The sequence below is a fragment of the Anguilla rostrata genome, chromosome 13 (assembly GCF_018555375.3).
Source record: "Anguilla rostrata isolate EN2019 chromosome 13, ASM1855537v3, whole genome shotgun sequence".
NCBI lineage: Eukaryota > Metazoa > Chordata > Actinopteri > Anguilliformes > Anguillidae > Anguilla > Anguilla rostrata.
Window position 1 is genome coordinate 15909179 of NC_057945.1, and position 16297 is coordinate 15925475.

Sequence of the window (16297 nt, forward strand, 5' to 3'; positions counted from 1 at the left end):
AAAGAGTGGTGTGGTGTGGTGTGGTCCCCCCCCCAGCCCCGTTGGCCTCTTTTTGTCAGTTAGAAGTCCATCCAGTTGTGTGAAGCCCTAAAGCGCTGCTCCCCCCCTCCCCCTTCCTCCCTCCACATATTGACATATTGTGAACAGCAGAGCGGTAGTTTTGGCACGGTGCCTTCTTGCCGGTCCCCTCGCCCGCGCTGCCCGTTTCCCTTAGTTCAGCATTGTCCGTCCGGCCCTCGCTGCCGGTGGGCCCTGCTCTCTTGTGTAAACGACGGTCGCCATGCCGATGCGCTGTCTGGGTGTGGTGGGGTGAGCGCGCGCCCCTCCGTAGGCGAAGCTCGTTCAGAGCACCGCGCTGTGGCGCTCCTGTAACCCGTCTTTCAGTGTCCTGCTCCTTTTTTGATTGGCGGTTGAGAGACGTCAGCGCGATCGCATCCCATCGACATTGCGGGCTTCACGGTTCCGTCTGCGCGTTACCGGCCAGTAAATTTGGGAAATTGTGCGTACAGAAGCATTCGCACCGAGGAAACATTTAGCGTCTGGCTAGCCCTCGCGTCTGCCTCGGTCGGGAAAGGGCCCAGCGTCTGCTGCGAGGCGTCTGGAGAGCGAGATGTCCCCCTCCCCCCGCTTGTGCGCGTTTCATCCTGGAGAAGGTTAAAACCTGGGAAAGCTCTCTGCTTATTTTCACATGTAGGCTTCGCATGCTTGCAATTCCAAACTGCACATTCGGCGTAAAATTACAACCCTGCTCTTCCGTTCGTTTTTCTTCAAATTGCCGAGGCATTTGTTTTGTCTCCTTGTAAGGGTTTCGGTCTTATACGGGAAAGGATGGGGAAATGAGCTGGGTTTGCGAGGAAAACGAGCAGAAAATTGGTTTTATCATCACATTAACGAGGCTAAGGTTTCGGGACCAAAGGCTATGAAATTGAACGTTGCCCTTTAAATCTGCCATTCCAAATAAAAGAACGCATTTTTTAAAAGTTGGCAACATGAAACATGTTCATTTCACATAGTTTATTTCCAGGGTAGAATTATATCCTGATTAATTGTTGTGTGTCATTAAGTCGCTAGGCTTTTGGATGTGTTTGGCACAAACCATTGCAATGCAGCTGCCTAGCTACGCGGTTGGGTTCCAGACGACTCTGAGCTAGCGAGAGGGCCGCGTTTGAGGGAGCTCCGTTTGCTTGAGTTCCTTTTCCGATCGCTCTTCTGATTTCTCCTCTTCCTCCTGAACGGATCTTTGCGTTCGGTACCGACGGTATCGTGCCGCATGTACCACGTCTGCGGCTGCTTCGGTTTCTGCTTCGTTCCGCTGATTCCTCTCGCCTCACCTGTCAACCTGACAAAAAAACAACGCGCTATCCTGAGTTTAAGTGCTCATTAAGTGCTAAGTGCTAGCCGTCTGTCGTCAAACTTTTCTCATTCTTAACATTTTTTGCTCGCTAACTGTAACGCTGAATTTTTCAGTCTTTTTGCTTTCTTTATTGTACAATTCAAAAGAAGCAAACCCGCCTGCATTGCTTTCAGTTTTAGTGTTTCATGTATTAGGGACTATTCATTAAAGTCCCTGGACTGTTCATCTGAAAACCTCTCTTCTATGCTGTGTTTCTTAATGGTATGGAATGCAAGGCTGCAACACGGTTTTGGAATATTTGACCGTTTGAAAAATCCGCCACTAGGTCGCCAATCATTTCGTCGGGTCGGTATTAAAACACTTTTTCATGAACAGTAGTGGAGGACAGCTCCAGGTACTCTTTATCCACGATGTTCGTGAAGGAGCGTCTAAGACCCCGGCAACTTTTTGTGCAGTTCCCTGCCTCCGAGTTCTTAGGAGCTTGTACTCACACCGAAAGGACATTCACTCTGCCTGAAGACAAAGAAGAGCCATTAGGCATTCAAGCCCCTGATGTCATGGCCCATGCTGTCTTTGAATATCAAATGATTTCAAATGCACCCCTTTAACATACAGCAGTTAATAGGGTAAATGTGCAGGATAAGCCAGTTGGTCATTGTGTTGAGTTTTTTATTTTTATTTTTTACTTCAGATATGGGTCTGACAAACTGAAAGAGCCTTTGTTCCGAACCTCCTGTGAGATTGTGCAGTCCTCACACGCTTGTTAGTCCCCCTCCAGTGGCCGTATAATGGAGTTTTAAGAACGTTTGTATCATTTTTGGTTGGGAGGTGTTTTTTAAAATCTGATGTTGCGTACAGTCTGAGGCCGGCGCTGTGAGTGGCTTCTCATTACCGTGTGGATCCTCCATCCACCCCCTCTGGGTATGTGTGAACCCAGAGCCGCCCCGGGCCCGTGGCGGGCTGTCTGGGGGGCGCGTGGGGTGCTGGGGCCGCGAGACCGCCGTCCGGCTGGCGGTAACCCCACCCCATGGAGAGGGAGCGGGAGAGGCAGAGTGCTGCGCTCACGTCCACCCAGGCTCCGGCAGCACCGAGTCCTTATCTGTGTGTGTGTGTGTGTGTGTGTGTGTGTGTGTGTGTGTGTGTGTGTGTGTGTGTGTGTTTCCATGTCCGTTTGTGTGTGTGTGGTTTTGTAAGCTTTGCGTCTGTGCTCGTACAGTCTCGTGTCGCTGTCCATTCGGCTTGTGTCGTGGCGGGCCTGCTTGTTGTTTTGTGTGTGTGCATGTCTGTGTGTCTGTGTGTGTGTGTGTGTGTGTGTGTGTGTGTGTGTGTGTCTGTGTGTGTCTGTGTCTGTGTGTGTGTGTCTCCATGTCCCTGTGTGTGTGTGTGTGTGTGTGTTTTTTAAAAAGCATTTTGCGTCTGTGCTCGTGCTCCACCTGGTCTCTGGCCGCTGGTCCACACATTCCCCAGGGGACTGTGTGCTGCGCTGGGGGAGGGGCGGAGGCCTGCTATTTTTATTTATTTGAGTGTGTGTGCGTGTGTGCATGTCTGTGTGCGTGCATGTCTGTGTGTATGTGTGTGTGTGCGTGTGTGTGTGTCTGTGTGTGTGCGTGCGTGTGTGTGTGTGTGTGGCTGTGTGTGCGTGATGTTGGTGTGGAGTGTTTTTCTGTGTGTGCGTAGTGAGGGCGTGTGTCTTTCGTGCGTCCATGCCTCTGGGTATGTGTACCAGGCGGCGTCGTGGTGGTCTGTGTCTGGTGCGTGTGTGTGCTGTGGTGCGTGCGTGTATGCGTCCGGTGGTGTGACCCCGTGGTGCGTAGGCGAGTGAGGTGCTGCGCGTCGTCGTGCGCTGGTCCTGTATGCTGTGTGGTGGTGGTGTGTGTCGTGCGTGTGTGTGGTGTGTGTGTGTGCTGTGTGTGCGTGGTCATGTCCGTTGTGTGTGTGTGTGTTTTAAGCTTTGCGTGCGTGTGCTGTTTCCTGTGTCGTCGTGCGCTGGTCGCACATTGCAGGGACTGTGTGCTGCTGGGTCTGTGGTGCGGGCTGCAATGTGGTGTCGTGCATGTCTGTGTGTGTGTGTGTCTGTGTCTGTGCTTGCATGTCTATGTGTCTGTGTGTCTGTGTGTGCGTGTCTGTGTGTGTGCGTGTATGTGTCTGTGTGTGTGTGTGTGCATGTCTGTGTGCGTGCATGTCTGTGTGTATGTGTCTGTGTGTGCGTGCGTGTGTGTGTGTCTGTCTGTGTGTGCGTGCGTGCGTACGCTCCTGAGCTGGACGCGCTGATTCTCCTCCCGTCGGGCCTGTCTGGTCCCTCTGGCAGGCCTTTGTGCCGGGTTACTGTGTCTCATGCTAGCAGAGCCCATCTGAATAATTTAAAGATTAAAAGGAATCAAATTATTTATTACATGCCAGTACAGTACAACTGCACCAGACTGGGGGCATGGCTTTATCTGTACGTTTCAGCTCTGTGTCCCCCCCCCCCTCTCTCTGTCTGTCTGTCTCCGTCTGATTGTCTCCATCTCTCTCCACCTCTCTCTGTCTCGCTGTCTGGCTTTGTCCCTCTCTCTCTCTCTCTCTCTCTCTCTGTCTCACTGTCTGGCTCTCTCCCTCTCTCTCTCTCTCTCTCACTCCCTCCCTCCCTCTCTCTCTCCCTCTCCCTCCCTCTCTCTGTCTCTGGCTCTGGCTCGCTCTCTCTCTCTCTCTCTCTCTGTCTCTCTCTCTCAGACGTCTCTCCAAAATGGCCCCTGTGCTGGGGGAGTGAGTGGCAGCTCCGGGCCGCTGGTAATTTGAGCCTGTTGTTGGAGGCTGAGGGAAGGAGAGGGGGGCCTCGTCTTTAGGAATTCGCCCTCTGTTCTCCGTCGGTCGGCCTGGAAAAAAAAAAAAAAAGGCAGAAAGGAGGAAAGAAAGGAAGGAGGATCAGATAGCGGACACACCTCGCGGGCCCAGCCGGAGCGGCCGCGTTCTCCGCCGGCCCTGCTTTCAGAGCGCTGCGGAATGCCGCTCTCTCAAGGGCGCGTGCTCACCGAGCGCGTGCGTGCGTTCCGCCGAGCGCCCGGCCGCTCCCCCGACGCTCCCGCGCGCCACGCACAGGCTTTCGGCCGCTCGCGTTCCAAACGCTTCCTCACATGCCCCCCCCCCCCCCCCACAGGCACAGCTCTGCCTGTGTTTGCCGTTCCCACCTCGGTTACAAATTGACGGGGTCAGTGTTAGCTTTTCAGATGTTTTCATGTTCGACGTTTTTAAGCGATGACGTGTTTTCTCTTCCTGAATAAAAACTCTGGTGTGTCCGTGCATGCGTGCGTGCGTGCGTGCGTGTGTGTGAGTTTATTTTTAATCTGTGCATTTGTATGAATGAGTGTGAATACATCAACAGCCACAACTGGTAGGGGATTTGTGAGGAAATGGAGCTGTGATGTCATTCATGCTGCAGCTCGTTTTAGAAGGGGCTCCTTTGACCATTCTTCCAAGATTCCTGTCTGTGAATAGCCATGATTGACCTATCCACGAGGTCACGCCCCACCATGGCTACTGTTGCTATGTTGGTCAAACTTCATAAAGCAAACAGTTTTCTTTGAACAGGGAGGAGAAGGTAACTTTTTCTGTGTTGCTTACCTTCTTGTGGATTTTCTGTAACTTTTTCCCCCAATGTTTAGGAAATATCTGAATTATCTTGTTCTCCTGGTACACGCATACATAAATTATAAGAAAGCAGGTGTAATGAGATTCAAACTATTGCTTCTTGCAAGTAATTGACCCTTGAGTTAGTTGGTTGGTTTTTAACTGTCCCACTTAGATGTAGCTTTTGCAGGACTTTACCGAGATTCCCATTTGTCGTCATTCGAAACTTGTCTAGCCAACAGAAGCTATGTATCTCGCTAGCTAGCATTTGGCTCACAATATGTAGGCTACTTCCCTTAACTTCAATTCTTTATGCAATGGCTTGATTACAGTGTAGGTGATGTTCATCACAACAGTTCCAGCAAACACAACTAGTTCCTTTTAGCTAGCTAGCTACCGAACAACAGGAGCCAGATGAGCTAGCCCCAGACTGTCCTCGCCTAACTAACGTTGTAACCATGACGCGTGTGCTTCTGCTAGAGAAGCAGCTCGATCCCGTGATCAGGAGCAGGTAGACGCTGTTTGAGTGTGATATTTCCCTCTGAACCTGATCCTTGCTCTGAAAATGCGATGTCCACAGTCAGTTGATGGACAGGGCGAGCTGTTCCTTGTTCCCTTTTGGTGTCTTGCCCTATGCGTAGCCCGCAATCTGCACTGTCACTGTCATTTAAATACTTCATTTCTTGGAAAAAAAAACAACAACTTTGGCATCCATATCAAATGTATTCCAATGGCTGTTTCGGGTCTGCCTGTCCTTTGGTTGGGCAGCGTTTGCTCTGATTGGTGGAATGGCGTTGCTATGGACAGATGAATGTTTCAAGGTTTGCTCTTGACCAAGACTCCCACACAGACAGGGACACTAACCTACACTGCACCGGCTCACCGCAAGCGAACCGTGTCATTGGCTTTTCGCCTGGTCTTTTGTGATGTCATGTGGGGTTTTTTCTTACAGTGAAAGGAGGAAGGGAAATGGTGGCTATATTTTTCTTAATAAATGACCTGGCTTCTCTCTGTTAAAGGGAGGAAGGGAGTGTTTTGAGGTCCCTTTTAATTCTGAGTCAGGTTCAGTCAGCAGAGTGCTAATGTGCAGCGCACACACACACAGGCACATTTGTATCAGTTTTATTGTCCATGTGTAATGCGCATGTATGCGTGTGAATGTGTGTGCATGTATGTATGTGTGTATATATAACTTGTGTGGGCGTATGAATGCTTGGGAGAACTGTGCTGCAGGATCGAAGGACATTTGGTAGATCTCTAACGGCACAGAGGCAGGGAGGGGGGCGAGCAGTCAAAGCAAGCCTGTATGTGCGTGTGTGAGCGTGCTTGTGTTTGCGCTTGTGTGTTTGCGCTTGCGTGTGTGCCTGTGTACGTGCGTGTGTGCATGTGTGTGTCTGTGTGTGTGCGCGGCTGTGTGTGTACATGTGCGTGTCTGTGTGTGTCTGTGTGTGTGCATGGGTGTGTTTGTGTATGTGTGCGTCTGTACGTGTGCATGTGTGTGTGCATGGGTGTGTGTGTATGTGTGCATCTGTATGTGTGCGTCTGTGTGTGCATGGGTGTGTGTGTGTGTGTGCATCTGTATGTGTGTGTCTGTGTGTGCATGGGTGTGTGTGTGTGTGTGTGCATCTGTATGTGTGTGTCTGTGTGTGCATGGGTGTGTGTGCGTCTGTATGTGTGCGCGTGTGTGTGCATGGGTGTGTGTGTGTGTGTGTGCATGGGTGTGTGTGCGCTTCTGTATGTGTGTGCGTGTGTGTGTGCATGGGTGTGTGTGTGTATGTGTGCGTGTGTGTGTGCATGGGTGCGTGTGTGTATGTGTGCGCGTGTGTGTGCATGGGTGCGTGTGTGTGTGCGTGTGTGCATGGGTGCGTGTGTGTGTGTGCATGTGTGTGTGCATGGGTGTGTGTGTGTATATGTGTGTGTGTGCGTGTGTGTACGTGCGGATGTGGCGGTGTGCAGCCCCTCCATCCTCCCAGCCACTCACGATGCCGCTAACTCGTTTCACCTCCGCAGCGGCCACCGCCCGCCAGAGCCCCCCCCCCCCCCCTCGTCCTCTGCAGAAGGGCTCCGGCGCTCAGGGTGCAGGATTCTGCCCCAGCTCCCGTCAGGCTTCCCTCCCGCAGCACACACAATGCAGCTTCCCCTCACTCAAGGGCGGCCATTACTGGAGCGCGGGGCTGCCAGTTTAACGTCCCGCCCGTTCTCAGCCTCATCCGCACGCCCGCTTGCGCTGTGCAGACTGCGTGAGGAGGGAGACCGGGGCTGCCGTAACCCTAGAGACCAACAGAGCGCCCCCCCCCCCCCATCGAACCCGTAGCCGCGGCGCCCACGGCGCTCAGCCTCATTATCTCTGCGCTCACAGAAGTGCGCGGGGCAAAGCAACGCCACAGAGCGCCGCCGCTAATCGCCATCTCTGCGCGCTTCCGCTCGGCGCCGTCTCTCTCGTAGCTACGGGTTACCGACGGCCGTATCCAGGGAACACCTTTCCGCTCTGGCGTGATGCGAACGAGGCTCGGGTTCGGGGATCCGGTGCGTTTGAGCGCGTTTTTAAAGGCCCTCGTGCGCGCGCCTCTGCAGGTCAGGGGTGAAGCGCGTCGGGCGGGCTCAACCGCGGGGGGGAAAACGCCGCTGTGAACGCGGCCTCAGTGTCGCGGCACGCGTGGAACAAGCAAATGAGGGCGCCACCGATACGGAAATATGTCACATCACCGCAGCCCGCAACGGTACCTGAGGACAGCTATGAAAATATCAGCCAGTGCCTTCGCCCGGTACTTCGGCCCACCCAAAGAACAAAAGAAGAAAAAATGCACATCGCTCATATTTCCTTAGTGTATTTAACACTCCTTTTTCAACCGTTCTTACTGGCATTCAGTTTGTTTCCTTAGCGGTATCTGTCTCCCGGTTACGTAATAGGCCCCGCCCAGCTGAGAGAAACGCACAGGGCCTCTCGGTGCGCTAGGACTAGCGTGGCAGATCGCTCAAGGCGGGATGCGGGCGGAGAGCCTGGGTGATTTCGGAGCAGGGGATCGCACCGGGAGCAGTGCGGGTCAGTGTTTCAGGCTGATCATGTGACTCGCAGCCTTGCCTAAGGCTGTGACTCACCGCTCCGTCGACCGCTGCCCCCGCAGGCCTTGCGGGGCATTACACAATTTTCAGCGCAGCAGACCAAAAGGGGTTTTTTCTTTTTCTTTTTTTTTTTTGAGGGGGTGGGGCAGGCTTTTTTCGTTTTGTTTTTCTCTCCCCTGCACTCTTGTGTTGTTATTGTGTGACTAAGAATGGATATTACATGGATGAAATTGTATAACTGGATTAATTCTCATTGTACCATTTCATAAGTTGCCAGTAGAAAGCGTGGAATCATAGCTGGAAGCTGCCAGCCAATCAGGTTCGAGCTATGTTTAGTAATAGCTTTGTATTCAATGCCTAAATGTTTTAAATATCCTTGCACTTGTGTCCAAAATTTTCCAAAAAACCTCTCTAAAATTGGTCACCTGACCTCAGTTCATCGTAAGAACTGAGATTTAAAAGGTTAAGGATTTAAAATCATAAGGCTTGATATTTTCCATCCTTTCACTAAGTTCAGTTAGGTTTTTAAAAATGTTTTTTAGACATGAAAACATCTCACCTGTGCCTAACCCACCCACCCGTCTCTCTGCTTCCAGATTTCCTCATGTCCGTGAGACACTGGCTGTGGCACTGCGGCACCCCACCCGTGGAGTGGTCTGTCGCTGCAATTCGGACCCCGTGATCCCCTCTCCTCCCCCCCTCTCCCCCCGCCCCCCTCCCCCTTCCCCCTCCCCTCAGCGCCGCTCTGCTGGACGTCATGAGCATAGTAATCGCGCTGGGAGTCACCACACCAGAAACGTCCTACTCCGACATGGCTGCCGGATCAGAGTAAGTAAGGCCCCGCCCCACCTGCCGGTCAGGTGACCGTCAAACCCTGAGCATCCCGGAAGACCTGGCTTCCTCAACGAGGAGCCCCTTCCCCTGCGGGGTACTCACTGCTAGCCAGAGATGCTCACAGAACACTGTACAGTAGCAAATATGCAAAACACGTATTATTATTATTATTAACATTAGTGTTGTTGCTGTTTTTATTTTAGCTATGTCTATGTTTAATGGTATAATCTTAGGTTAGCCTGGTATTGCTTGCAATTTGTATGGTTCTGTTTATGTTCAATAAAACCGCCTGATTTGTCCTGCCAGTAAAGCACAATTGAATTGAATTGAGAAAATGACTCAGCCCTGGTCTGAATGTCTGGGCGTGCTGGTTATAGCTCTCGCACAGAAGAGGATTGGGACGGAAAGCCAAGAGCGAGATCGGCTCAATTAGGCGGCCCTACAGGACCCTGCTTGAGACTGAATAACCCCGTTTAAGGGAAGCTCATGACGTGTCTTCGGAAACGAAATTTAACTAACCTTTTGTATTTCTCATGGTTTTTATGTAGCCCCGCTTCTCCACAATGCTGTTTTTCAATGTCACATACTCCACGTGGAATTGGTGCGTACATGTTCAACTCTTGAGCACGCGCAGTTCAGGTTGTAATCGTCCATGTTTGCGAGCTGCCTTTTTTTTAGGGGTTCCATGCGGCTCCACCTCCCCCGAACAGCTAAGGGGTGATTAGCGCCTGGTTTAAAATAAAAAACAGTCATTATCTTCCATTACCGTCACGTTGCTTAGCGGTTTGCGCCTTCGTAGGGGCAGACATTCGGTTCTCACGCACCAACACGAGGAACCTGACCTAGAGCGATTTGTGGTTTGGAATTATGTTTGATCTGGATAAATCGCAACTGAGGTTGATGTATTGCGTGTTGTCGGCACGATTACGTTTTTTATACTTCTTTCTTTTATTATTTTAATTGTTTGTGTGAATAGAAATTACGTTACGACAGTTATTTCCGGATAACTCGCTGATAATGAGCAGTACACTGCATAAAATAGGGAGGGATATGTAGTCGCACACTCGCGCACCGCTGCTGATAAATGCCGTGTAAAACTCCAGGCGTTTATCAGCCGCACGGCCCCACCTAGTGGTCTGTCTGTGCCCGTGCCTTGATGCAGAGACCGTCGGCCTGCAGTCACGACCCGCGTTTTCGTTTTTGAAAGCGCGGTGAAAGATGAGAATTAGAATCACGAAAGTAAAAAACCGTTATTTAAATCGTCGTCGTGGCTGAGTCCAATGACAAGCTCATAAAAGTATAATCATCGTCTAACGGAGAAAATATTAAAATTATAAACGTGATTCGTTTATATTTACAGTGATTATTTTATAATACGCCTTTGGGTTGCTCTTTTAGCTCGTTTTGTGCTGCAAAACGTACTGTTTCACAGTTGCGGGCGATTGCAGCTGCACACTGTGCAGGTGCTTAATTAGCTATGCTGTCAGTACTGACCTAGCAGTGCGCTGCATACCAAATGACCGGCAGCACGGTTCTTGACTGCATTGATCACTGTGGTTGGGAATGGGGTCGGTCATGAATAGGCTTCGGACACTACGCTGTCTATGTTTGCTGGTTTTTTTTTTTTTTCCTGTGTCCGAGCGATCCATCTCACGGGCTGTCAGATCACTTTTAATAATGGGGCTTTCAGTAAGGTTCCTCCTGAGAGCTCTTGTCTGGGCACCGTGGCCTAATGGAATATCTGCAAGTGGAGACTGCAGCCTGTTGCTTGGAGCATTGTAATTGGCTCTTTATTTATTTATGTAGTTGCGTACAGCGGTTTGGCGATTCAACGATGGTCTTTTTTGTATTGCTGGTGCTAGTTTGGCATGGTTTTGACTGCTGTGTTGTGTTATTTTATTTTATTTTTTATTTTTTAATTTATCAGTCATATTTTCAGATTGTCATGTTGACGTGAAATCATTTGCACAAGAAGTATGGCCAGGATAGCTGCAATGACAAGAAAGCAAAAGCCATGAATGGACTGAATTTTATATAGCGCTTTTATCCAAAGCACTTTACAATTGATGCCTCTCATTCACCCATTCACACACACACTTGCACACCAACGGTGAAAGGCTGCCATGCAATGTACCAGTCAGCTCGTTGGGAGCAATTAGGGGTTACGTGTCTTGCTCGGGGACATGTCGACACACCCAGGGCGGGGGATCAAACCAGCAACCCTCCAACTGCCAGACAACCGCTCTTACTTCTATGAAGTCTTGACACGCAAAACTGGCTAAATTTTAAGATGATTCATCTCAGATAGAAATGGCAGTAAATTGACTTAATGCTCAAAAATTCGGTCGAAGAAACTTGTATAGAGAATGAGTACGATATACTGTGGGGGGGGGGGGGGGGATGAGCGCTGTTGGAAAAATCAATGGGTACTAAGCGAGAATGCATGAATAAGCACTGAATATGACCAAATTACTGAGTGCTGAGTGCTGAGGTGATGTGTTCTGTTGCAGCCCTGAGTCAGTGGAAGCAAGCCCCGCCGTGAACGAGAAAAACTACTCCAACCACAGCTGTGGGAGCGCACAGAATCACGGCTACCGGGGATTACCCTACGCTGTGAGTACGGTCTCCTCCACCCTACCACACCCCTGCCCTGTGAGTAAAACCTGGCTGCTGCTCCTCTCCCCTACTCGCACTCACCGCTGTGGAGTAAGGCCTCTGCTGCTAACGCTCTCCCTCCACTCCACTACCACTCGCCTACTCCTACGCTGTGGGACGTAAGGCCTCTCTGTCTCTACTACCGCTGGAGAACTCTCCTCTCCACCATACCGCCTTGCTGCCGCTGTGAGTAAGGCCTCTGCCTGCTTCCTCCTTACTCCACTACCGCTGTGGGAGTAGGCCTCTCTGCTGCCTCCACTCCACACCGCTGTGGAGTAAGGCCTTTTGCTGCCTCCTACTCCACTACCGCTGTGGGAGTAAGGCCTCTCTGCTGCTCTCCTACTCCACTACCGCTGTGGGAGTAAGGCCTCTCTGCTGCTCTCCTACTCCACTACCGCTGTGGGAGTAAGGCCTCTCTGCTGCTCTCCTACTCCACTACCGCTGTGGGAGTAAGGCCTCTGCTGCCTCTACTCCACTACCGCTGTGGGTAAGGCCTCTCTGCTCTCCTACTCCACTACCGGAGTAAGCTCTGCCTCACCCACTCGCTGGGAGTAAGGCCTTTTGCTGCTCCTCCACTACCGCTGTGGGAGTAAGGCCTCTCTGCTGCTCTCCTACTCCACTACCGCTGTGGGAGTAAGGCCTCTCTGCTGCTCTCCTACTCCACTACCGCTGTGGGAGTAAGGCCTCTCTGCTGCTCTCCTACTCCACTACCGCTGTGGGAGTAAGGCCTCTCTGCTGCTCTCCTACTCCCCTTCCACCTCTCTCTCCTCCCACTCGACTAATGTGAGAAAGATTCATCTGCCCAGATATGGATTCAGACACTCTGCAGTTTCGTCCTTTTCACTTGCACTAATTCATTTCAGATGTTAAAGTGAGGCAGGCAGCTTGTGTTCTCTCTGCTTTGTCTATGGGATGTAGAGTACAGCATGTGCCGTTTCTCACAAAGGCCTTTCCATTCAAGGGCTTTCTGCTGAACAGCCTCAGCGCTTGCATTTCAGCTCCATGTGAACCTGCTGGAAAACGAGCAGCCGGGGTAGTGTTTTACCAGCCCGGGCCGATCACACCGTCAGACGTCCTGAGACGGGGTAGCTCACACTGCTGCCGCCTCCCTGAAACCTTTTTAAAACCGTTTCATCTTGTCGTGGATCTTTGGTCTGAAGAGGCCTTTAGACAGTTTCCAGCTGGCCATAAATTATTCCGTTGCATCGTTCAGTTATTCTTTCTTTTTATTTCTCAGAATTCAGTATTTCTGATGCCTGACCCGATGGTCTGATGTGTTTGCGCTCTCTGTCCTCAGGATCACAACTATGGTGCGCCCCCTCCTCCGACCCCGCCCGCCTCCCCCCTCTCCCAGACCATCATCCCCCGCGTGGAGCTCAACGGCATCATGCCCTCCCCCTATGACGACGACAACTCCGCCGACAGCGACAGCTCCTCGGACGAAGAGGGGGGCGTGGCCAGCTGGTGCCACTGCAGCCTGAGGCAGGATGGCTTTCTCATCAAGTGTGAGAACTGCAGGTGAGGAGGCAGAGAGACGGGGCCTCGGAGGAGGAAGAGGCCGGGGAGGGGCCTGTCGTGAGGGAGGCTGAAGAGGGGCTGGTGAGGGAGGGACTAAGAGAGGTGGAGGAGGGGCTTCTGGAGAGGGGTATGAAAGGCCTAAGGAGAGGTGGAGGAGGGGCTTCAGGAAAGATGAGGGAGGGGCTCAGGAAGAAGTGAAGGTGGGGCACAGCAGTAGGGGAAGGGGCTTGATGAGAGGGGTGGTGATAGATTGGATATTTGAGTGATGAGTTGGTACGGTAAAGAGAAGGGGAAGGCAGGGAGGGTGAAGGTGAGCTGAGGTAAAATATGGTGGGCCATTTTACTAATGTTTTTATCACTGTACTAAGGTGTTTATTCCTTGCTTCATTTATCCATCGATAACAGGGGCTTGGACCGAAGGAAAGGGGTGGATGCCCAGCGCAGAAAACCCGAGAACGTGTCTGGTAAGAGCCTCGGCGGGCTGGGTTTCCTGCAGAAGCGCCGCCAATCGTAACTGTAGCGATTAGCCTAACTTCGGCTAGCTTATTCTTGCTCAGCCTAGCGTCAGAGCTGCTTTTGAGACTGACGCCCCTCCCCTGTGCGCAGTGGGAGAGAGCAGCGCCACGGAGAGCGGGGACGAGGAGGTGTCGCCGTCCACGGTGTCCTACACCGCCACGCAGCACACGCCCACCAGCATCACCCTCACCGTCAACCGCATCAAGCGGAACAAGCCCAAGAAGAGGAAGAAGAGCACCGAGAAGGCCCGCGGCGCCCCCAAAGGCAAGAAGATCAAGGTAGGCGCGGCCCGTACTGTTCTCCCAAACTCTCATCAGTGACTCCCCGAACTCATCCAGCGGCCGCGCTGCCCCATGGAGTGCTGCGTCTTTGGAGCGCAGGACGTTTCAAAATCTACGTTTTACACCAGTCCCCTTGCGTTCTCATAAAATAACTTTGCCATAATACGCCAACTGAGAATGTAATTTCATTGGGCGGCAGTGCAGTGTAATGGGTAAGGACCCGGTCTTGATGATTCCCGTTGTTCCCTTGAGCAAGGTTCAGTGTGTATCCGTCTGTATGAATGGATGCAATGTAAATGCTGTGCAAGTCGCTCTGGATAAGGGCGTCTGCTAAATGCCTGTGACGCAATGGAATAATTTTATCGTGACACTTGTAACAGAAGCGGGATGAAATAAGCCACTAATAACGTTCTTGGCGTTCTGATCAAAACAGCGTTTTGCCACCCATGCTAATAATAGGAAGCCCTGGGAGCGATTTGTGCTTTATTTGCTCGTGTTGCGCAGGCTGCAGTGTTGTAGGCAGAAATACATTTTTGGGCAGGCCTGTAATAAAGTGGGCTGGGCTGACCGGGTTGGTTTTTTTTTGGAATGCGTTCTCCGCACGCGCCTCGCCTGTTCCAGCGCTCCTTGGAGCCAAACCTACGACTTCCCCGTATTCCTGCCGGCAGTGCGGTGATCTTTCCAGCTCTACCGCCTTGGTACTAAAAAAACACGATTATGTAAGGCTATTTTTTTGTAAAATCAATATTACAGCACGACTAAATACACAGCAAGGGGAGCACAGGCTTCCCATAAAGACCTCCTGATTAGGTGTGTGTCCGCTCGTACCGGGCACAACGTATTGGCCCTAATTAAGAGGAAATGACTGAATTAAAATCGGATCGCTGAAATGTAGCCTACACAACGAAAACGAGGAGAAAACGAGACCTGCAAACTTAGACCCATACTGTTATGCATCTCACAATATAGCGTGTCCTTGCACGGGCAGAAAATCAACAGCTGCACAACTTTAAATGGCCAAGAATTTTTGTAACAAAAGTAAGAGTGTCTGTTAAATGCCTGTAATGTAATCTAACGTCTGTGTGAGGCAAGTGAACATTTCATACAGTCTGAATGTCTGGACCTTGGAAATCTAAATGAAGAAATATTTCACCCAGGAGCCTCTCTTTGACCCCAGTTATTTTGATCAGAACACGAGTGAAGTCGTGTAAAATGCAGATTTTGAAATGCCATGAGGTCCAGAGACGCCGCATCCCATGGGCTAAGCGTGTCCACGGTGAGGGTCCAGTCTGTTTTAATTCCGTCTGCAGACCATTAAGAATGTGATTCTTCCGCAGGCTTTCAGAGAGGGTTCCAGGAAGTCCATGAGGATGAAGGCAAGTCTTACTTAACAATATCAATATCCTCTCCAAGGCTATTTTTACCCGTGTATGTCATGAAATGTATCATTTTGGCCGCATTTATTATTTTGATTAGTGAGATTTTTTTTCTTATCCTCTTCACAGACTATTACTATTGTCTGTATTTTCTTGTCCTCTGCTTATATGACTAACATAAATTTGATGGAGATTTGGACCTAAAGCAAGTCTACTTATGTTGTGCAAAAAGTTTTGGGGCATACGTTCAACATTCCCTGTCAGAGGGAACTAAGGCACTTGGCCTTTGATGCCAGTTGGTGTTAGTGCTGCAAGTCAGCCACCAGAGGGCGCACGTGCGTAGAGTGGCTGAACCGGAGGGACGGGGGCGAGGTTGTGAACGGCTCCCTCTTCGCAGAACTCGACCACGGAGGCCAGCACCCTGGACGAGAACACGGCCGAGGGCTGGGAGACGCGCATCCGGCAGTGGACGGACCAGTACGAGGAGGCCTTCGCCAACCAGTACAGCGCCGACGTGCAGACCCTGCTGCAGCTGCACCGCGCCGCCAGCAAGGCCGCCGAGGGCAAGGCGCCCACCGTCGCCGCCATGGACACCATCAACCGCACCGAGCTGGCCTGCAACAACACGGTCATCGGCTCGCAGATGCAGGTGGGCTCACCGCCCAGGGGGGACGCTTTCACGCTCCTCACTCTGAGGCTCACGCATGTTCATGAAGGGTGCTCTGGGTTTGGGCCACGTTCACCTGCCGTTGTTTCTGTATCGGTGTGCTGAGCCTGTTCTATTGTGTGTGTGTTTGTGCTCGTGTGCTTGTGCGTGCGTTGTGTGTGTATGTGTTGCTGTGTGGGTGCGTGTGCGTGTTGTGTGTGCGTGTGGATGTGTTTGGCTGTGTGTTGTCGTGTGGGTGCGCGTGTGTGTTGTGTGTGCATGTGTGTTGCTGTGTGGGTGCGCGTGCGTGTTGTGTGTGCATGTGGATGTGTTTGGCTGTGTGTTGCTGTGTGGGTGCGCGTGCGTGTTGTGTGTGTATGTGTGTTGTTGTGTGGGTGCGCGTGCGTGTTGTGTGCGCATGTGGATGTGTTTGGCCGTGTGTTGTCGT

General features: G+C 51.5%; 1 protein-coding gene across 7 annotated transcripts in view; it reads left to right on the top strand.

Moving 5' to 3' along the window:
• setd5 (SET domain containing 5) overlaps positions 1–16297 on the top strand; it is a 39850-nt gene that overhangs the window by 7900 nt on the left and 15653 nt on the right. For 6 of the 7 annotated variants that reach the window (XM_064305395.1, XM_064305399.1, XM_064305400.1 and 3 more), the window contains exons 2-8: positions 8620–8851; positions 11368–11470; positions 12810–13030; positions 13436–13494; positions 13637–13824; positions 15165–15203; positions 15601–15852. In XM_064305395.1, coding sequence (XP_064161465.1) covers positions 8781–8851; positions 11368–11470; positions 12810–13030; positions 13436–13494; positions 13637–13824; positions 15165–15203; positions 15601–15852 — 933 coding nt within the window. In that variant the 5' untranslated portion in view covers positions 8620–8780. Of the gene's footprint in view, positions 1–7449; positions 8004–8619; positions 8852–11367; positions 11471–12809; positions 13031–13435; positions 13495–13636; positions 13825–15164; positions 15204–15600; positions 15853–16297 lie in introns of those variants that run through there. The other variant, XM_064305398.1, reaches the window with a different exon arrangement.